Genomic DNA, 23466 nt, shown 5'->3' with positions numbered 1-23466 from the left:
TTAATGTCTTCTGCCAATTCAATCCTGAAGAACCATAAAAGCATCACTACATGTCAATGTCCATTCATAACTTTTCCAGCTTGTAGACGGGTTAATTTAGCTACTTTTGTGACATTGTAGTATGACGAGGCATGGTATAAATTTATGAAAACACAGAAAAATTCAAATATGGAGATAAGAGGTTTCTGGCCAGACAGCAACGATGTAATTGGTCCTCACGAATGCTTATTGCTCAATTTACGTCTGCTCACTCTTGCGTCTCATTGGTCAGCTGTTGGGCAGTTCAGAAACCTGACTACCAATGACTTCATCAATGGGGATTCCTCCTAGCCAATTGAAACTAATGCCTTTCTCTTCCTGGAAAGGCAGCAGGCTGAAATAGAAGCCATTGTTCTTGCATTAAGGAAAAATATGTCTCTCCATCCAGCATCTCGTTTAGAATTAGAATATCAACGCTTCTAAAGAAAGATCAGACTTATTAGCGCGAGGTAGTAATGGAAGATTTCACCTCCCGGTTCGCTTGGAGTGCTAATAAAAAAGTGTTAATGGCAAGTATTTAGTACAGGCAGCTTTATGTCCAAAATTGGGAACTAACCCTTTAAGTGGACCTGTCTCTGCACCGTGACTGAATTTATTCAGGTTAATTTGGTAACTATTTAATGACTAGAGAGAAAATCTTAAAAGCAGGTAAAACTAAATATCCCCTTTACAGAGAAGAACATGCTGAAGCGTTGTCTGTACGTTATATGGCCCAGGTTGTGCTATCGACCAAAACATGTAGTGATGCCGGTACGGTTCTTTAACCACTTTAACCCGGGCGTACGTCCCTCTTTTGGCCATCTCGCTATGTTGTCAGAAATAGGCAAGGATTAACAAAACAACAGCGAAAATACCAGAACTACAGTGCAAGCGTGTAGACGGCTATTTTCACTATTCAGAATCTCCACACAATGAAGTACTGTATATAGCAATGGTTCTCGCACTTTTTAAATGTAAAAGTCAGATCAGATTCTAAAAATGTCTGTTTGAAAATGACAGTTTTCTGAAAAAGATATGTTTCTATGTCAGTCGTTATTCGACTTTTCAAAAATAGCAGACCTACACCAAAAAGGGGTTCCCGCCCAAAATGAGTTAACCCTAACCGTATACAAATGGAACCAAATGGCCCCGTTTTAGAGAACCACTGGTATATATATAGGGTGCAAGTGGTTATAACAGGACATGCTTGTGACACAGCTCAGCTCACACACTACCAAGCAGGAACTACTGGAAGTAGAAGCTGAATGAGCATGGGCCGGCCGGCAACACAGCTAGAGTCAGGAAAACTAGCAACGTTCTCTATGTTTGTGACAGTTCCCATTAAGAGGTCCTCCATAGAGCGTCGCAGTCCCGCCCCCCCCCAGACGAGAGGCACGGAAGAGAATTTCCCCATAGACGTTTCAGAAAGCCAACTCGGCTCCTGACAAATCATGACAATGTTTTGGGCCGAACAAAATGATTAGAAAGAAGAACAAAAAGGGTAGAGTTTTTCTTCTTTCTGAGTATTTGTTCGGCCCAATTTGTTTTGGTTATTGTCATGATTTGTCAGGAGCAGAGTTTGGCTCTTTAAATAAATACATTTTGAAACGTCTATGGGAAAAATGAACGGGCCGCTCGTCGTTCTAAAAGGGGGCAGGACTGCGACGCTCCATTACAGGACCCATATATATATACCAAGCTAGGGAGAAATGTACTGTAGTGTACACTACGTTCACTCACTAACACTGTAACAAGTATGTATAGCTGCTTAGCAAATGGAAATGGATGCCAAGAGATGATCTAGTTCTACGCATTTGTTTTCGTTGCTACCGCTATGAACATCTCTGTTAGAAGGAAGTCCACACCAAAACCACCAAACCCCACAAGTGAAAAGAAGTGCTTAAAAGGTAAGTGACAGGAACGACGGGACGGGAGGAGGAGGAGGGATAGAGAGAGAAGATGATGGTGGCTCTTCTTTTAAAATAGGTAAAGCACCGGGAACTGTCAGCACTTTATATTATATACACGCCACATCACAGAGTTTCATGCATCCCTTCCTAAGAGGTGGAGCCTAAGAGAACAGGTGTATGTGTGTGTGGAGGGGGGAAGGGGGAGGGGTTAAAAGAGGGAGGAGGGGGCGTGGCTAGTCACCAGGGGCTCCGTGTGTTCCTTGAGTTCCTCCAGATGTTCTAAAATATTCTTCTTTGTGATGATGCCCAAAACAATCCTGCAACACACACCCGTTACTAGGCAACAGCCCCCACAACAACAATTACAACAGACAGAGAGAGAGATAGACAGAGGGAGAGAGAGAGAGAGAGAGAGAGAGAGAGAGGGAGAGAGAAAGGTAGACACTCAGTATAAGCACACCTAACATTCCATGTATGGACAAAAGAAGCTGTCTGCCGTTGTCTCTTCCGGGTTTTTTACACTGCTGGTGGATGGAAATGAAGCTCTGTCTGCCACGTCGGCCAGATTCCCGGAAAAGCTTGCCTCAGCGGCATTCTGCCGCGTGGGTGGAGCTTCATTTCCATCCACTAGCTGTCTAAAAACCCAGAAGAGACGCCGGCAGACAGCTTCTTTTGGCCGTGCATGGAAGCTTAGGTGTGCCCAGAGTCAGGGAGAGGGAGAGAGAGAGAGAGAGAGAGAGAGAGAGAGAGAGACACGAGACAGCAGCAGCACAAAGCATACATAACAGGGATAACAAAACACAAATAAAATAACTTAAACGTAAAACACTATAGACAACATAAAAGGCAGTCAACATAATAGTAACGTAATAAAACTGTTAATAAAAGTGGAATTGTGAGGTGCTGTCTGGAATTGGGACACTAGTATTTGTTGGAGTGAGAGTTGAAGTTGTTTCTGAAATATAAAGTAACTTCTGAAAAACCTTATGTTTCTGTAACAGTGGTGCTCAATATTTCATGTCAAGGACCCCAAAAATATGTAATATGCCTCCGCCCATCATCTGAAAATATGTTGTTCCAGGGACCCCCCAGAAGCAATGATTTGAGTTAAAATAACTGAATCTAATGGATTCAGTATCAATTGATACGTCACCGTATCAAAAATCTAAAAATATAATAAAAATAAAATGTGGGTTAATGAACAAGAATTCAAAAGAAAGTAAAATGAAAATGAATAAAAACAATATGCTGCTGCTACTGTATATGAGACCTCGGACCCTACACTACTCTACTCTACTCTTTTCATATATCGCCTCTCCCCTTAGATCGCCCTTTTTGTAGACTTAGATAGCATTTTATACAGACTTATAGCATGTTACGTAGACAGCACTAGAATTGCATTTTTATGTAGTTTCATTGCATAGATATTCCACTGTTACGTTCTTAGCTTACGCATGTTTCAAGATAACTACTATTTATGTATGTGATGTATTGCCATGCTTTTTGATCTGCTAAATGCCTAAATTGCTTTGTCAGGGCCTAATTAAATGCTGTAAACAATTTGTCCTGTAATGAATACATCTCCCCAGCAGGTGGCTCCCTACCTGATGGTGAAAGAACAACCGCTATCATTACCATGAACATATATTGTTCTCCTTTATAATATTAATCATATGAGAAATCACACTGAATTGACCCAAGTCATTTGCGAGGAATTTCTTGACAGGAAGTATAGCTCATAACATGTCTACGGTGGATTTTTATGAAACAAACACTTTGCAGGTAGAAAGAGGATAATTCAAGCTTTCCGTACAGCTGCAATGTTGGCGAGTGTGATGTCATTTAATACAATCAGATAGGACTTTTTCTGTTTGGATGAATGGGCAGTCAATGGGAAACTGCACCTAGTTACCACTTTGCTGCCAACGTGGCTGTGGTGTCAATAACTTATAAACTGTCTTCCCCCATAAAGCAAATTCCATTTCCCTTCTTGTTTTGGGAGCAGAGGTACACAGGCTTCCTTCTTCCTAAAGAAGAAAGTTGCCTTGTGTGAGTTAATTTGTTAAAATACCTGTCGTCAGGTCAGGACAGTTAAGGATGGTTTATACTTAGTTGCGCCTTCTGTGTCGCGCACCACACACACACACACACACACACACACACACACACATAGCTGATCTGACGGTCTTGTAGATCTGCTATTGTTGTGGGTGCACAAAATCGGCACGCAATCAAAACTCCGGCTAGGGCCACAGAACATGCAGGTTACAGGGGCCATGCAATACAATGGTGTGTGTGTGTGTGCGTGGGCGTGTGCACACACGCACGCACGTCTGTTCACTGTTGCCCCCTTTAAAGTGTCAATGAAAGAAAGGAGAACTGGAGGGGAAGCTTCCAGACAGTTGCCTTCTCTTTCACTCAGTGATACTTCTTCCCTGCCCCAATCCGGCAAACCGTTTTTGGTTTCTACAAATGTACACACACGCATACCGTACTTTCTTTTCCCCCCCGTTCCGTTCCAGTCTCTTACTCACCCGTTGTGAGTGACCAGACACTGGCGGAGGCCCATCTTCCTGAAGATGTCCACCACGATCTCCATGGGGGTGTGATCGGTGACCGTGAACGGGCTCATGTCCAGGATGGAGCGCAGCTTGAGGGGCCGCGGGCTGTCGGCCGGCAGGGTGGGGGCGTGCTGGGTGAAGTACACCCGGGAGTTCAGCATGATGCCCTCCTGCTTACGACGGGCGTTCTCTGTTCAAGGTTCAAGTTTATTTAGTGTCCCCGAAGGGCAAATTGGGTTGCAGCATAGACAGTACATTAAACAATGAAACAATGTTACAGACGGACGGACAGAAAGATAAACAGAAGAGGACAGACGACGGGGAAAGAGAGAGAGAGAGATAAAGAGACATTTGTGAGAAACAAGTGAGACGAACGGAAAAGAAAAGAGGGAGAGGGACAAAGAAAGAGACAGAGGGAGGACATGATTATCAGGGGAAGTTATTTGTTCAAGTTACACTCTAATCCACTTAAGTCGTTTATGGGGACAAACAAGGCCACATTGCTGACACAGAGATTGCAGTCAGCAGAAAGGGTGCTGCCATGCCTTAATATGGAGGCCATGCCAAGTCACCTGGTATGGCCTTGGAAATAGAAATAGAGCACATTCACTAGTATTCACTGCCACAATACAAGAGGAAGCGAGAACAACGAACTGCTACCACCCACTTTCAAAACAAACATGGGTCAATTCTCCTTCTACAGCACTGCCAACCAAGTGGTGGAATGCCCTGACTCCCTCCTTAAAAAAAAAAGAAGCAAATCACTGGCGTCCTTTAAAATCAGGCCTGAAAATCCAACTTCCAGCGTGCCAAAGGGAGAGGAAATGATTGCTCCTCCCTTAGTCAAGTGATTTTTTGATCCTTTTTATGAGGATTTGAATTTTATTGACATTTTTCATGTCATGATTATGAATTGAATACCCAGGAGGATGGAAACAACACAAAGGACTTTATTTCGGTGATCCCTTTGGACGTGTGTTTCGTTCGCTCTGAAAGAATATATATATATTCAAAGATTTGTGCCACATTTTCACGATTAAAAAAATAGCAGACCTACAAGTTTGCGCGCTATCAGCTTGTAGATCTGCTATTTTTCAATAGCTAAAGTATAACAGAATGCTTGAAACACCAAAAGGGGTTCCCGCGCCAAAATGGGTTATAACACCAAAAGCCTCCCACCTATGGCGATGGTGATGTCCCTGCGCAGCGCGAAGCCCACCAGCCTCTGGGACTCCTTGGACACGATGACGGGGAAGCCGTTGAAGCTGTTGTCCCCGATGACCGCCTGCAGGTCCTCCACGGTCAGGTCGTCCTGCGTGAGCACGGCGAGCGGCGGGTCGCTCTGCCGCGGCCGCATCACGTCGCGCGCCGTCGTGGTGTGCGTGAACTCCTCCTTGGCGTCCAGGAAGGGGTAGCCGTTGAGGCGGATGTGCGCCTCGTAGATGCCCTCGCGGCCGAAGGCGTCGCCCACCCACTTGCTGGTCATGACGGCCGCCATGAGGGGCACGATGTACTCCAGGCCGCCGGTCAGCTCGAACACAATGACCACCAGGGAGACGGTCATGCGGGTCACGCCGCCTGGGGGGAGGACACCACGACGACGGGGCAGAGGAAAGATGTTCTGTTTTAAACCTATTATTAATCCATTTTAGACCCGAGGACGATTCGACAAATTCCTTCTAAATGCTGACAGTGGTTCTCAAACATTGTTATGTCAAAGACCCGACCAATACATTTTCTCAATACCTTTTCATGTATTTGGCCGTCGACCCCCATCTGAAAATATGTTGTTCCAGGGACCCCCCCAGAAGCAAAGATTTGACTTAAAAAACGTTCACTCTGAAAGAATATATTCAAAGATTTGCGGCACATTTTCACGATTTTTCAAAAATAGCAAGCTCGTAGCGTAGATCTCGTAGGGCAGCTTGTAGATCTGCTATTTTTCAATAGCTAAAGCATAACATAATGCTTTAAAACACCAAAAGGGGTTCCCATCCAGAATGTGTGTTAATAGTACAATATGTTTGGCTGGTCTCAACCAGACATGCGGCCGCCCCCACCATGGCGTAGAGGCCCGGGGTGATGCAGTGTGAATGTGTTAATAGTACAATATGTTTGGCTGGTCTCACCCAGACATGCGGCCGCCCCCACCATGGAATATCTTTAATAGTACAATATGTTTGGCTGGTCTCACCCAGACACGCGGCCGCCCCCACCATGGCGTAGAGGCCCGGGGTGATGCAGTGTGAATGTGTTAATAGTACAATATGTTTGGCTGGTCTCACCCAGACACGCGGCCGCCCCCACCATGGCGTAGAGGCCTGGGGTGATGCAGTCCGCTCCCACCTCGCACCACTCCCTGAACAGGAACCAGTCGTGGTGGTAGTAGGCCAGCTGCTCAACGGCGATGCCCACGATGCGGCCCGCTATGGCCCCGATGGCCATGCTGGGGATGAACAGGCCCGCCGGAACCTGACCAGGGGGTTGATACTGTGGTCATTTACACTGTCATAGAAGGTTTTCAAATATAAATAGACGTTTATTAGCATTGAGCCCACAAGACCAGATCACTTGTATATTATATTTCTTTGTATCGTCTCTTCTTTTCTCTAATCATGTACTGTAGATAACCAAGTATTCTAATCAAAATCATGTTTTTTTTTTTCATTTGTTTTGTTCTTGTTTTATATACTGCAATCATGTATTCTGGATATTCTGAATTTCTTGTACAATGTTTCATTGTGTTTTACATACAGTAGGTAGAGGCCTCGTATAAGCCTCTTGGGCTTGTTTGCCTCAGCCTTTTTCTTTTGTCTTGAATGGGCATGTTTTGCGCAACAACATAGTCTTTTCATTATGTCTGCCCTATGATCTCTGAGATTTATATGTTTGCTTACCTCTGAGACACTGATACTATAGGAGCAGTCTAACCTATTCCTTATACGTATGTAACTGACTACACTTGACCACTGAATGCTGTAATCTTTTCATAAAATCTCTTTATTTTTTCCTAAGAACCTGTGACTTGATGACATTCATACTTGTCCTTTGGCTTCTGTTATAAAACCTAAATAAAAATATTTTTGAAAAGAAAGCATTAAGCCCACAGCGCAATGAAACATTGGATTTAAATGGACGATCATACCGTAGTTTCATAGTTTATAGATCAGAGTTCATAGTGTCATAGTTAATAGATCACCGTTTCATAGTTTAACCCATTTAGACTTGAGGACGATTCTAAAAATAAAAAAATAAAAAAAGACAGTTTTCTGAAAAACCTATGTTTCTAAGATGTGGTGCTCAACTTTTTCCATGTCAAGGACCCGCAGATTTATCTGAATTTGGCCGCAGACCCCCATCTGACAAATGTTGTTCCAGGGACCCCCCGCCCAGAAGCAAAGGTATGAGTTAAAATGTTCACTGTGACAGAATATATTCAATGATTTGCGCCACATTTTAACGATTTTTTCAAAAATAGCAGACCTTCAAGCTCATAGCGTGGCACTCGGTGCTGCTCTATGAGCTTGTAGATCAGAATCCAGAATGGGTTTTAAATTAGCTCATGGTTTTGTCACCTTGAGGCCGAAGGTGAAGATGGTCATGATGATCTTGAAGATGAGCGCCAGACAGAGCTGCCACATGGCGGAGTAGACGCCGGGCCCGGCGGGCCGGTTGGGCGTGTCGCTGAAGGCCTTGCTGCCGTTCATCTGGCTGCGGTACTGGCACAGCTGGGAGGACTCCAGCGGGCCGCAGTCCGTGAACAGCTCCTTGATCAGCTCGCTGGTGTTCTGACGGGTGTACGGGTTGGGGAACGCCACCACCGCCGTCACGGTGGCCACCAGGATCACCTCCAGCACCGGGTACTTGCCTGGGGGGGAGGCAGATGGGATCAGAAAAAGTTAAAGATGGAGTGCCACAATTTTTATATTTTTCCAGTTTTTTATGTGTCTATGAGGTACTTCATTAGACACCCTGGAGTAGTTTTTTATGTGCAATGGTGTATTAACTTTGTATTTAGGGTTTCTTCCTGGAGGCTGAACCCTTGACAGAATGGGCCAGTGAATCATCACCATCGCACTATCAGCCCCTCTCCTAACCCCTCCCCCTTTATCATACAACTACAGCTGTAGGGCTTCAGTTCAGGTGGATCACCACCCATCACCACCCACCAGGCAAACCAGGCATACTTAATGAACAGGTGGGCGTGTCCACATAAAAGCATGATTTTAACAAATACTGTACACTTTTTGGAAATAGTTCTTCCTCCTTATATTATAATACAACCTGATGATCATGTTCTAGGGTTGAAAAAATCGTGGCACTCCATCTTTAAAGGTCTGGTTAGGTGACATAAAGAAATGTTTTTGTAATTTTACATTTTCTGAGCTCAATTGCACCCAGAAAACCAGTAGATTTTCTGTGAATTCTCTGAATAATTAGGCTCAAACAATTGCTCTGACACTGCGTGAAAAGAGGAGTTCACGGGCAGGGCACTAGATTTTTCCCGTAAACCTCAAGTTTAGCAGGCATATACAGTAATATACGCCGGTAGTATACAGGTGCGAGTTTAGCGGAGTTTGTTGGTAAGTTGGTAAGTGTATTCCTGTAATATACACAACCGTATTTGCCTGTGGACTGTTATGTAACAGTCCACAAATCCCATATGTGACATAACAATTTGCCAGCAGGTGTTGAGGGATTGAGGCGAGATCTCCATCTAGTGTCAATATACCCTACTCCAGTGGTTTTCAACCCTTTTCATATCAAGGTCCATTATTTATTTGGCACCATTTGATGACATTTAGCCTCGCAGACCCAAAGCTAAAGAACATGTACGGATTGTACAAAATTCCATGCTGTACTGATGTTGGTACGATTGGCAAACGTTGATCAAAATAACAATTCTTCTTGTAAATTAACTTAAGTAATGCCGATCTTTAACAATAATTGAACTCTTGACAGTGTAAAATGGAACGAGTGTAAGGGGGGTCCACGACCGCGGCAACATCGGTCGGGGCGTTCTAACGAGAAGAGAGAAGTCTCCCTCACCGAAGCGAGTGGACTTGCGCCGTCGGCACCAGGCGATGTTGGCCTTGATGAAGAAGGCGCCCCACAGACCCCCGAACACCCCCAGCAGGATGAAGGGCAGCAGCTCGAACAGGTACCAAGGCGTGTGGTACTCCACGTAGAACAGCACCAGGCGGCTGTTGCCGAACGGGTTGATGGAGCGCAGCACGAACGCCGCCACCAGGGCGGCGAAGAAGGACCGCCACAGCGTCTTCAGAGGGAAGTAGTAGCTCACCTGGAGACGGACGGGAGAGAGGAGAAGGATGGAGGGGGTTGCAGAGTTTTAACCCATTTAGACCCGAGGACGATTCTATAAAATATCTTCTAAATCCTGACAGTTTTCTATATGTCGTCCCGTTGATGTGGACACATGGATAGGCTTACATATTACATACCTCCTCCAAGCTGAACAGCACTCCTCCTATAGGTGCTCCGAAAGCCACCGACACACCGGCTGCTGAGGCCGCAGAGAGGACCTGAGTGGACAAAACAAACGCACCTCAGCACAGATCAACACCAAAACACAGGTGAGGTGTGCGTGCGTGTGTGTGCCAACGCACGCACGCACGCGGCAGTGGCTCATTTCCTGTGCGGCACTGGCTCATTTGGATAAAAGCGCTATGTAAATGCACAATTATGCTATCACACCCAGACGCCCTGTTGAAGACACCCTGGTTCATATCGAATTAGTGGTCGGCTGCAACCTTCCTCTCACCTCTCGTTTCTTGGCTTCGTTCTTGCTGTACTTGGGGAAGAGGTAGGAGAAGATGTTCCCACAGCAGCAGGCCACGTGCACCAGGGGGCCCTCCTTCCCCAGGCTGAGGCCCGACGCCACGGCCAGGACCAGGGTGATGGTCTTTATCATCAGGGTCCACTTCCCCAGATAGCCCCGGATGATGAACCCGCTCAGGATGGTCTTGATCTGGGGGAGGGAGGGAGGGAGGGAAGGAAGGAGGGATGGGCAGAGGTGAGATTGGTAGGAGGTAGAAGAAGGGGAAGACTCTTCCATATCCCTCTCCAACGCTGCTGTTCCCATGGCAACATAAGGCCATGTTCCAAAAGCCTCAGAACGCTCACTTCAAAATGGCTCTCCACACTCAGACTGCAATTTCACACTTTTCTAAAACGTCAACATAGCTATCCACACTCTGCAATTAGCCCTTTGCTAACCCCCACCCCAAAAAGCGATTTTCCAATGCCAATCCATTATAGTTTAGCAACCGTTGCTAAGCTGGGCAAACATATATATATATATATATATATATATATATAATCATAGCTGTCGGTGTTATTTTGCATGGCTGTGTTGTTGAACACATACACAACTTAACGGTTTTGAAGGAAACCTACCCATAAACGAAAGGTATTTCGTGAAATTTCTATATAATACAACTCCTGTCGGACGGTCGTTAATGTTGATTGTTGGATACTGTTTCTGCCTCTGTCATTTCCTCGTATTTCTAGTTTATTGAAATAATGTCATGCACATTTGCCGAGTGCATAGCCTACTGCAGGCCTGGTTGACTAGATTTTAGAAGACATTTTGAAGCTATCCATTATCTATATGGAGAAATCCCGTCATTTAACATTTAGCATCTCAATGGGGGAGAAGGACAGCTCGCCATGTCTCCTCACTGCTAACAAGAACGGGTTGGGGAGGGACTTAGCGAAGGGCTAATTACACACTTCTCCAAAAACTGTGACCAAAACAATATCAATACAGCCTATTTCAATGCGCCTGAAATCCTTTGTTCATTGAGCTTGGAAAATAAATAAATAAAACTTGTATGACTTTGGGAGTTTATAATATGAGCTGTCAGGAATGAATAAATTTGAAACCATTATCATCAATATATTTTCATATCCAGCATTAGTCTGGACAGATTCAGACACTGGCATTCTGACCTGGCAGAGAATCAATAGATGGCACGTTTAGGCTGAGTCGACACCAGGACACAAATCAATACTAGTCTACACACAGCAAACTCATGAATAAGCTGAGTTGCAGTGACTGACTTAGACTGGGCTGTACTCCAGACAGACAGAACGGAGTAAGAGCGGAAACAGTCTAAAAGAAAAAAGACATAGTGCTTTTATCACATGACTGAGCACAACTAAGCATCTAGCCCAAAACATGCCAAAGTGGAAAAATAACCTCAGGGTCATGATCTTATCTCTGCCAGGCCATAGATGAGAGATACTATTTTCGAGCATGTCTGTCCGTCTGACTGACTGACTGTCCGTGTGACATCTTAATCACATAATTAGATCCGTTACATATTTTGTGCGTGTGTGGGATCTTGAGATCAGCTCACCAGGGACATGTTGTGGGCAGTCTGCTCACATAATGTATAAACATTACACAGTTTGACTGCGACCCATCATTACAGAATGATATGCTTAATAATAAACCTTAATAAGTCTTATTTACACAAACTGCAAGTCAGGACCATTCATCTCATCTTTACAAAACAGTATGCTATAATTACACACACAGACACACAAACACAAACTGTCTAGGAATTGTGTAATATTATAATAGACTACATGATCACGTCAATATTCCATCGTTCAAAGCTTGATACACCACGGTAGCTATTCGGGTCTATTCAATTGCTTTCCAGAGAGAGCAAGAGAGAGAGAGTATTTACAATCAATTGAGGCGTTTAGCGGATGCTTTGAAGCAGAGATTTACAAATCTCTCCGCCTAACCTCGCATCACCAGGCTTTCCACCTCGGAGGAACTTCCTTTCCCTCAAACCGGAAGAATAATACGTAATACCTTCCCAATAAAAGCCGCAAGCTATGAGAGAACGAGTCACGCTTTTTCTTTCTTTCCGGTTTGAGGGAAAGGAAGTTCAACATTAGTCAGAAGGTTCATTGTTCCGAAATTACTATCCCTCTCTCTAACCCTAACCTAAACATAACCGCAAGCACGGGAGCAGTGCATGTTGGCCAACCTTAATGCATGTTCAGACTAACGGGACTTCGGATCTACAGTATGGGCAGTTCAAACTCACAAACTCCAAATGGAATGCTGCCCAGGCTGCCTCAGACACACAGGGTGCACCCAGCAGGGATCGGATTAGACAATTAACCTATTTCCCTACTTAGCCTTTGTAAATCAAGAGTACATGAGAGAAACAGAAACCACCACACACACACACACACACACACACACACTTCCACTGGCATAACCACCCCGCACTGGAAATTAAATGGACAGCGACAGCCAAGTAGCCATTCTTTTACACAGGGATAAAATAGCCTAGTGGACACTGGACAGGACAGGATGGGAGAGGAAAGGTGAGTGCTGGCATGGACTTTACCTCGGGGATCCCTGAGCCGCAGGCGTACGGGGCAAACACCTTCACCAGGCACACGGCCAGGAAGGCGAAGGACAGCGCCCAGTAGATGTACATGAAGTAGTTCATAATGTATGAGCCTGGGCCCTGCAGAGAAAGAACACCACAGTGGTAAGAAAAGGTACTCACAACTTTTACTTAAAAGCATCAATACTGACGCCTTTTGATACAGTTACAATTATTCAGGTATACACTTATTACACTGGTTATTATCGGCATTGCTGATCCTACAACATAAATTAAAATGCAACAAATCAAAACAAAACATAACATAATATTAATATATATATATATATAGGTCCCAGGCTTTTTCTAGATAGTTTGCAAATATAATAAGGGCGATCATAAACCACTGACGAATCCCCGCTGCCCCGCATCTTTCTGTTGGCTGTCACGCACGGCACGGAGCGGTGGTACTTCACTTATTTTATTTTATTTCAGGCACTTGTTGTTGTTGTTTTCGGGGAGACATTAAAAGCCGCCCTGCACGGTTCATTCTTTGACACACTCGTTGCGTTGCGTGTTGCGTGACATAGGCTATCTTTTGAAGTTTTGGGATGTGGACAATTCATTGTTTGCCGGGCACGGACAAGCCCGTGGTATACGAGTCTTATTTATTTTCCTTATCTATGAACTTGGGAAGGGAAGGGGATTGTGAAGGTTTATTGTGCGCTGAAAAGGCCGGCCGGGTTGAAATCAAATGAATTCACGTGGTTGTTATGAGTTTCTGAATATATCTTTTGTTTCTTTTATTTATTTTCAACCATTCTGAACTGTTTACCTTGGGTTTATGAACTGTGATGAACTGATCTTGTTTGTTTATTTATGTGGGTTGAATTCCTTCACTAAAATACTTGAAACTGACTTGAAAAGTTATTTATGGTGTTTGTTTCTCAATATAAAAAGGGTTTATATTTGATATGCAAGTCCTCTGTCGGTTGCAAACTTTACATTAAATCCAGATGAGGAAGAACTTAAAAAAGGTACGTAAAACGTAAAAAAGGAGAAATAATATTGTCTGTGGTAGACAGGAGTGTACCTGGCACAAATCTAATTTACAAGCGGAAATAATAAGAAGAAAAACACCATTCTATGATCCTACTACAGTGGATTTGTTATAATAAATAAACAGAATACTACATACAGTAGGTATGTTAAAACAAATGTATATCAGCTTTCTGCCATTTATCTTTCCATTTCCACAACAATATACAGGAAAACATGGCATATTTTGGACATAGTTTGAATGGTGATTAATCATGATTAATACATTTTGAAGCTGTGATTAATCTGATTAAAACTTTTAATCATTTGACAGCCCTAAAATTTTAATAACACTTTTTCAAATAAACAGTTGATGTGTTGTGAATCATTCATATCCATCATATCAGCTATAGTTTATATTATTAAACAACTCTTCTCTGACCCTCCCATAAAAAGGACAATACAAGACAAAAGGATACTCATTCTCTATTTCATTGAGATCACACAGATTCGATCTTCTTCATCCAACCAACCCAACATAACAACCCGTTTCAATATAAAGTGTCAGTATACCTCCTCTAATCGGAGCACAAAGTCATCTTTTTTTCTTTGGTAGATTAAAGCTGTTATAAGCAAAAATATAATAAACATATGTGACTCATCTAGGGGCCACAATCTGCATTCAAAGATGTTCCTAGAAGCTTTGTCATTGGTCAACGTAATAATCAAAATCTACAAAGTAACTAAAGCCGTCAAATAAATGGAGTGGAGTAAAAGTGCAATATTTGGATTTGATATGTAGTGGAGTAGAAGTATGCGTGCGTGCGTGCATGCGTGCTCCTACCTCAGCCTGTCCCAGTATGAGCTCCGCCCAGCTCTTCCACTGGGGACACTTGTCCCTCTCCTCAAACGTGGTCTCATTGGACGTCCAGCAGCACTGCTCGTGGTTGAACCACATGGCGCTCAGACACACCCCCTCCTTCAGGTCGGCCAGCCAATCGGCGGCGATGTCAATCAGGCCGGCCAAAGCACCTGATTGGACAAGAGAAAAAGGTTTGAGAAATGAATGTGCTCAGGGGCACGGTGGCACAGTCGGTATAGTGCTGTCGCCTCACAGCTAGAAGGTCCTGGGTTCGATTTGGGCGCGTTCTCTCCTCCGTGTCATCAGTGCCCATACCCGAGGCGGGGTTGGCGAAAGGGCCTTTCTGTGTGGAGTTTGCATGTTCTCCCCGTGTACCCTATAGGGTAGGTACCCTCACAAAAAACTACCTCCCCCTGGCCAGCCGGGGCGCCTGATGGAGGGGAAAGGAACTGGTTGGAATAATGTGTTCCTTCCACGCACTACGTCCGGCCGAGGAAACTGCCCCCTGTCAGGTGAAAAGAAGCAGCTTGGGACTCCTCATGCATAGAAGGAAGCATGAGGTCAGTCCACTGGCCCCCCAGGTTGGCAGAGCAAGTGTAGCCCAGGATTACATTAGATAATTGAAAAAAGAAATCAATTCAAACGGGTTGCAAAATCGTTGGATAAAGAATAAATAAATGAATGTGCTCATGGAATAAACTAAAGCCAAATTTTATTTCATCAAGAAAATGTAATGATGATGTTTACTTTGTTTAGGTATTATCATTCTAAACCTGTGTTGCTGCTGTTCTACATACAACCAACCACTTGAAGAAATCACAGGTTGAGGCGTTAACCTTTGCTTTTATGACATTTCTGAGACCATTCATGACAATTGTAAATACTCTTCCAACTTAAAATAACCAATGTGCGTGCATTAGACCAGTGGTAACCAAACTTTTTTATCTCAAGACCCAAAAGAGAAATTAGACGTTTGCCCAGGACCGAAACTAGTGAAAATGGCAGATCTTCAAAGCTCACAACGCATCACGCTGCATTGTGACAACATCTTAGCACGTAGCACTTGCCCTAGCCTTGACAACCTTACAGGCGTATTCAAAGACTAAATTTAAGTAACTTAGATAGCATTCTATGTAGACATAGCACTCTATAGTGTATAAGTATAGTTGATATAGATATTCCACTGTTAGGTTATTTGCTTACGTATGATTCATTATGACTATAATGAAATTGAGTTTTATTCAATGTTATTTTAGGAAATACTATGTTAGAATGGCGACCCTATAAACATTGGTACGCAGGAAAACTGTATTAGACAGATAACGGCAGAGAGACAAACCGTCTACTGTGTGTGTATATCAGGGGAAGTGAGGCAATGTTTGTGTTACCTGAGGACATGCTTGTGAAAATCACCGACGACAGGATTGATATGGGGAGTGTGTTTGTACAGTGTGTTTGTATGCGTGTGCGTGTGCGTGTGCGCGTGTGTGTGTGTGTGTGTGTGTGCCTAATATGCCACCATATGAGACTAAGCCTAGTCTTGACTCTGAGCACCGTTGTGTGAACGAATATGGCTATTAGAGACACTGCTGAGTGACATTCTTGCTGTATCATGATTCCAAGACATGTATGTCTGTGATTGTAACATAACTGCACCCATAATGTCTGTGTCCTTGTGCATTTCCCTTTGTGTGGATATAAATAAATTCTTAAAATGTGTGCGTGTGCGGCTGTGCATGTGTGTGTGTGTGTGTGCGTGCACGTGCGTGTTACCTGAGGCCAACCCTGTGAGTGTCACGACCAGCCATCCAGACCAGGCGTCGTACAGGCTCTTGGTGAACTCCCACGCGGACTCCTTTTTCTTACTGTTAATCTACACGCATGCACACAAAGAAAAACAATAATTATTATAGAACAGTGATTGTTCAACCCTTTTCATATCAAGGCCCATTATTTATTGGGCATTTGAGCCACAGACCTCATCACCATTTGATGACATTTAGCCTCTCAGAACAGAGCCCCGCAGCCCCCACAGAGATGACATCACTGGCTGCAACTAACGACCATCTTCCATGATCGATTAAATCGGCCGATTAGTTGTCAACTAATTGAATAATAGATTGGATTCCGATTAACCGTTGCAGCCTCACCTTGCGGTGTCTCTCGCGGTCCTTGCATTTCTCGCGGACCCAGTCGATGGTGTGGAAGTCGTCATAGGTTCCCACGCCCGGGATGGGCTCCTCCAGGAAGTCCAACAGGTGGGTGGTACTGCTGGCAACCCCGCCCCCGTTAGACATGGCGTAGTTAGATGCTGAGCAGGAGAGAGGGGGAGAGGGGAGAGAGGGGGGGTTGATAGGATTAATGAGGACATTATGAATAAATCGCAGGTATACAGTACATGGACAAACCAACCCCCGACCCAACCCCCACAAACTGGGGGGTCCCCAAGTATGATTATGTCAGGGGGGGGGGGGGGGGGTCACGGCCTGAAAGGTTTGGGAACCATTTGAAAAGATATGTCCAGGGACCCCCATAAAAGAAGATTTGTACGGCTCTAGCAGTGATTCTCAACCCATTTAATTTCAAGGATACCCCAGTTTGACAAGACTATGGACCCCCATTTAATGGCATTTCTGGGACCCGAATTGATATTGTAAAATCAATGTTAATTTAACTCTGAGTGTGTACAAATCGAAGGGTCAATGGCCATAGTTCCATTTGTACACTCTCAGAGTTACAATCCTGTAAGGGTCCATTTGGTTCCAAACTATCATTTAGCTGGGGACCCCCTGGAACTCCCTCAACGACCCCTGGGGGTCCCCAGACCCCACTTTGAGAACCACTGGTCTAGAGTAGACAGTCACCTCAGTGCTGCACGGTGCATTAATTAATTAATTCATTCGCTGTATCAAGGCTTAAGAAACGCCGCCTGGCATGGAACACAGCGTGACTCATACAGCTGTAAAATGCAACATCCAACCAGGGGTGAAGGTCATTGGCTGGTGGCTAAATAAAGCAAGCCAGGTGTGAAGGTCATTGGCTGGTGGCTAAATGAAGAAAGCCAGGGGTGAAGGTCATTGGCTGGTGGCTATAAATGAAGCAGACGACTTGGTTGGCCTAATGAAAGCTTTCATTCATGTTACAGTTAGTCGTGCACTGAACAAATGTCTGTTCAAAGGTGAATTTACATTTTGATTATCTGGATCATTCCTTGTCCGAGGTTCAAATGAGGTTCTACTGTATTATTTCCACTCTGGCCCTGTTCTTTCTTAGCTTTAAAGCTGCTCTTAAAATTTGAGGCAATGTCATCAAAATGATAACAGTTCAAAGTGACGCAGTGAAAAGACCACTACACTACTTAGTAATAGTCCTAGTACAAAGCCCCAAGGTTCCCAAGGTTGCGAGATTTCTTTGATATCGTAGCGTTAACAGTTACTTATTTTTTCAAATGTAAAAAAAAATAGCAACTATACACGTCACTGGCATACGTCAAAGTATAAAAGATATAGACCGAGCTTTTTACGGCTGTGGTTATTGCCTACAACCTCACGATACGAATCTCGATACGATACGTATCGGGTTACGCGTTGATTTTGAATATTGACCGTGTCCTACTGAATTCACTGCAAGACTCAGCTCTTCTTTATTATTCTCAATAACAGCAAAGTCAAAGCTTGCACAAATTAAACACACACTTCAGGAGAGTTCAGACCCCACATGTCAATTTGTTTCTGTGTGGCAATGTATGTACCATTGTATTACACCAAGGCAAGCAATATGTGGTGGTCACTGGTTACATGATAATAACATTGTGCTTTATGTCTGTCAATCACCTTTAGACAGAAACATTGTGCTTTATGTCTGTCAATCACCTTTAGACAGAGACATTGTGCTTTATGTCTGTCAATCACCTTTAGACAGAGACATTGTGCTTTATGTCGGTCAATCACCTTTAGACAGAGACATTGTGCTTTATGTCTGTCAATCACCTTTAGACAGAGACATTGTGCTTTATGTCTGGTGGAGAAATTATCTATTTTTAGTTTTCAGTTCTATAATATCTCAAGGCACATTTTAACCTGATAGACAGAGAGCTAAAGTATAACATAATGCTTAAAACACCAAAGGGGTTTCCCGTCCAGAATGGGTTAAAACAACCACAGCTGATAGCAGTTACATTACACATATTCACAGCCACTCTTTTCAGAACCAGGAGATGTAACGTTGCCAGATCTCATCAAAGCACATGTTGCAGTTCTCAGGTGGGTCCTTGACACCATTTACTGTCCCGTACACTAACTTTCCACTGGGCACGGTGACGTGTCTAGTGTTGGTGGACGAGCAGGGAGAGGATATAAAAAGCAGCTGCACAATATCAAATAGTGACTCTGCTTCAGGATGAAGGGTTGTGTGGCTTTGCTTGTTTTACTGTTCTGTCTGTCTGAGGCTGCTGGGGCTCCGGGGGAGAACGGACCGGTCAGCGAGAGACAGAGCGATGCCGAACCAGGTTCCCTCTTCACACATGAAATATGGGATGCGATGATAGAGTTGAGAGACAGGGTGGCAGCCAGTGAGGAAGAAGCCAAGGAACAGAAGATGTTCATGACAGGTTAGCATGGTCACAATGGAGCTGGAAGAGGTTGAAAAGGTACAGGATGAAATGTGTTTAAAATGTTTCATAGTTTAACATAATGTTGCTCTGTGATATTTTTCAGTAATGGCTGCCAAATTGAGTGCTAGCGAGAGCCTTGTGAAAGACCTCCAGGTCCATGTTGCAGACCTCCAAACCAGACTCAACACCAGTGAGGTCCATGTTGCAGACCTCCAAACCAGACTCAACACCAGTGAGGTCCATGTTGCAGACCTCCAAACCAGACTCAACACCAGTGAGGTCCATGTTGCAGACCTCCAAACCAGACTCAACACCAGTGAGGTCCATGTTGCAGACCTCCAAACCAGACTCAACACCAGTGAGGTCCATGTTGCAGACCTCCAAACCAGACTCAGTACCAGTGAGGTCCATGTTGAAGACTTGAAGGAAGAAAGTGAAGGTAATTTGATCCAGATAGTGTTCAGTGAATGCAAGTATCGGCCTACATGTGTAGTGTTGAAAAGGCACTTTGGGGGTTAATTAGTAGTTCACCCAAAAACTAACTTATCAGTTACACTCCCCATGAAGCCTTGAATTGACCACAACTCAGCCGGTCAACACATTATATGCTTATTGGAATGCGACAAAAACTTTAAAAAAATTAATCACATCCGTGTTATCATCATACATCACATTCCGTGCTCAGCCAATCAAATCATCACAAATGTCATTCACTTTTGGCGTCTTCACTTTTCTGCCGGCACATTTTATCCTCAATATGTACTTTGCTCGGCCAATCAAATCATCACTATGGGGTGATCAGCCAATCAAATCATCAAGTTGGGAAAAGGAGGGGCTAGGCCCCCTCAGAAATCTCCATGAATTCAAGGCTTCATGGGGTGTGTAATTAAGTCACATTTTGGGTGAACTACTCCTTTAATTACTATAATTGATCTCAGAGAATAGATAACCTTTTTTGATGATGTATTTTATTGTACAGTTGATCCATAATGGAAAGCTTACTCACTCAACAGTGAAAGTGCATGAGTATTTACTGTATGACTGACTTAATGCTAATGTACTGATTTCAGGTCATCTTGCTCAGCTGACCACCATAGAAACCAGGCTGACTGCTGCTGAAAGCCTAGTGCACCAACTGTGGAGTAAGTATGTTTTATAAATATAATATATACTAACATATTATTAAGTATACATGTATATCAAAAGTAGGAATTGAAAAAATCCCCAAAAGGTTCAATTAAATGTACAAGGTACACACTCCTGCGTATATGACGATGATGTCACGTGCATACCCTCTATTGGCTTAATATAATATTATGCTTTTATAATATTTAATAACTGTTTGATAATGCTCCTCCTGTGTTGACAGACAAACCGAAGGTGGCCTTCTCTGCTGGTTTGGGTATTGTTGGACAAGTTGGACCGTATAGTTCTACCACCACTCTGATCTACAAGAGAGTCACCACTAACGTCGGCAACGCCTACAATCCATCTACAGGTAGTGCAAAGGGTTTTTACTTAAGTAAAAGTATCAATACTGCAATATAGAACTACTCTGTTACAGGTAAAAGTCCGGAATTCAAAATGTGTTTGAGTAAAAGTAAAAAGGTACTTAAAGTAGTACAAGTGAAAGTATTCATTATGCAGAATATACGTGCCATTTCAAGTTTTCAAATGTATATTAAAAAAATCTTTTTGAAAATAGCAGATATGCAAGCTTGTAGATTCGCTATTTTCAAATGGCCTAAATGGGGCTGAAGTGGTTAATATAACTAGTGTAACTAGTGACTAGTAACTAGTGACTAAAATCTTCAAATAAATGTAGTGGAGTAAAAGTACAATATTTATATCCAAGTATAAGTAAATGTATTGGAAATTGGAAATACTCAAGTAAACTACAAATACCACAACATTGTACTTAAGTACACAGTGCTTAGGTAAATGTACTTAGTTACTTTCCACCACTGTGTGTTTCACATTGAAAACAACAGTCCAGAGGAGATGAGGAAAGTAACCTCTTAACTCACACAAACTTGTAGATCTGACTTTTTAAATTAAGGTTTTTATTTTTATAATTGTATTTTTAATTTATATTAATGTAATGTGTTCTCTCATCCTGTGTTCTCAGGGGTCTTCTCTGCGCCTGTCAGAGGACTCTATCACTTCACATATCATGCATTTAACGTGTGGTCATCAGAGGACTTCTGTGTCTACATGTATAAGAATGGGCAGAGCCTCTTATGGAACTGTGGATACAATAGTTATGGAGGTTATGAACATATATCTAGTGGAAGGATGGTAGAGCTGGAGGAGGGAGACACTGTTTACATGCGTTTAGGTGGAGGGTACAGGCTCAATGATAACTCACAATGGAACCACAATGTGTTCAATGGTGTTCTACTGTATGCTATGTAACACAGTCTGCTACTGGTACCATTACTTTACAGAGTGTTCTGGTCTATTCTATGTAACACTGTCTGCTACTGGTACCATTACTTTACCGGTACCATTACTTTACAGTACGCCCCCAGCCAATGTAAAATACCCGGTAACCTGAGACCTCTCGTGGCTTATTAACGCCTTACGGGTAGTCCCAATACTTAGATTCTGATTGGCTGGTTACCGTCACGTGACCGGTGTAAATTCCACCGATAATCCACTCCTTCAATTACTGGGGCTACTTGCCGAGCAAAACAAGGAAGTGATGTGGCTCGCTCTGGTGGCGCAAAGCGTAGCTACTTTTGTGAATTAAATCGTTTTATTAGGTTAATATTGCTATATGTTTGTAACCGTTTTAGAAAAGCAATAAGCCACTCGAGGCCCCAGCTTACCGGGTATTTTACACTGGCTGGGGGCGTAGGCAGACCCGAGGCGCAGCCGAGGGTCTTCTACCCCCTGAGACCTCTCGTGGCTTATTGCTTAAATCTACAAGCTCATGACTTGATGCATTGTGATCTTGTAAATGGACCATTTTCTCAATTTTTATTATTTTCACAGTATTATTGCCAATCACAATATCAATATATAGCGGTATTTGGTCCAAAAAATATATAGTGATGTTTGATTTTGTCAAACATCAGCCCCACTAACCCGTATTCCATCGCGTGTCACAAAGACAACAGACGGTAGCCTAAACGTGAATACAGTACACAGAGTATAAAGACACACACACACACACACACACACACACACACACACACACACACACACACAGATATAGCCTTGGGGCTTTGTCTTCTCTGCCTGTTACTGTATGAACATCACAGGCCATAAGCGGCACTGCTGCAGCCATCTTGCTCTGCGATCTCTAAAGCAATAAACATGTAGCAGGGAATGTTGCATTTGGTAATTCCGTGCCCAGTCATTAATTGTATTATTCTTTATAGGCCTTATTCCTTCCCATAAGACTATATACTATATAGACCTACCTCAGATATCCTGATATTATTTTCTTTATACGTTTTTGGACTGTCTCTGCCTTTATTGGATAGTTTGCAGCAGTGAGACAGGAAGCAGAGAGAGAGAGAGAGAGAGAGAGAGAGAGAGAGACGAGGAGTGACACTCCGCAAAGATCATCAGCCTCGAACCTACGACTCGCTGTCAGGCTGCATTAGAGCCTATATGTGCCTTAACCGCTAGGCCAGTGGCGCCCGGTATTCTGATTATAACTCAGGAATTCTCTCAGCCGTTTTCCAAATGCACCCGACCAGCGGTTATGTAATCTGGCGTGAGCCATGTTTGTGTTTAGCGACAAGAAGCCACCCTCTGTGTCATTTGAAACTGCCATAAGTGACGCGTGTAAACTTAGCACTCTTGACACTACAAATATGCACAAGAGTCCATTACAGACAGAGACGTCTCTCACACAAAGAAACTATTATGTCACTGCCGACAGTGAGACAGAGAGCCAAGTTTATAGGTTCTGCGCGTCCCAAAATGAACTAGACAAATGGCAAACAGACAGAAGAATGCATGAAATCCAATCCACAGTCTGCTCGAATAATCCTTTTTTGATGTACAGAGGACAGTTTGTTTATCGTGTGCCTGAGTACTATTATAGCTTCTTACTCTGGCCTACAGTGTGAGA

At 43.5% G+C, this 23466-nt stretch overlaps 1 protein-coding gene and 1 long non-coding RNA gene across 7 annotated transcripts in view; one reads left to right on the top strand and one right to left on the bottom strand.

Annotated features, from left to right (window-relative positions):
- Nucleotides 1-23466, bottom strand: part of clcn3 (chloride channel 3) — a 58652-nt gene that overhangs the window by 8661 nt on the left and 26525 nt on the right. For 4 of the 6 annotated variants that reach the window (XM_080792878.1, XM_080792876.1, XM_080792880.1 and 1 more), the window contains 12 exons: nt 16918-17078; nt 16541-16640; nt 14750-14937; nt 12886-13008; nt 10272-10478; nt 9952-10032; nt 9539-9791; nt 8065-8357; nt 6775-6961; nt 5669-6067; nt 4463-4679; nt 2170-2245 (listed from right to left, as the gene is read on the bottom strand). In XM_080792878.1, the coding sequence (XP_080649004.1) occupies nt 2170-2245; nt 4463-4679; nt 5669-6067; nt 6775-6961; nt 8065-8357; nt 9539-9791; nt 9952-10032; nt 10272-10478; nt 12886-13008; nt 14750-14937; nt 16541-16640; nt 16918-17064 (2271 nt within the window). In that variant the 5' untranslated portion in view covers nt 17065-17078. The remainder of the gene's footprint in view (nt 1-2169; nt 2246-4462; nt 4680-5668; nt 6068-6774; nt 6962-8064; nt 8358-9538; nt 9792-9951; nt 10033-10271; nt 10479-12885; nt 13009-14749; nt 14938-16540; nt 16641-16917; nt 17079-23466) is intronic. The other 2 variants (XM_080792879.1, XM_080792881.1) reach the window with 1 other exon arrangement.
- On the top strand, nt 20441-21678 carry LOC308335716. The gene is made up of 3 exons (XR_013966083.1): nt 20441-20521; nt 20749-20877; nt 21508-21678. It is a non-coding gene; the product is annotated as an uncharacterized lncRNA (long non-coding RNA).

Source organism: Protomyctophum bolini (genome assembly GCF_963924005.1).
Source record: "Protomyctophum bolini genome assembly, chromosome: 20".
Lineage (NCBI taxonomy): Eukaryota > Metazoa > Chordata > Actinopteri > Myctophiformes > Myctophidae > Protomyctophum > Protomyctophum bolini.
The sequence above is the reverse complement of the archived record's forward strand: the minus strand, read 5'-3'. Positions and strand labels throughout refer to the sequence as shown.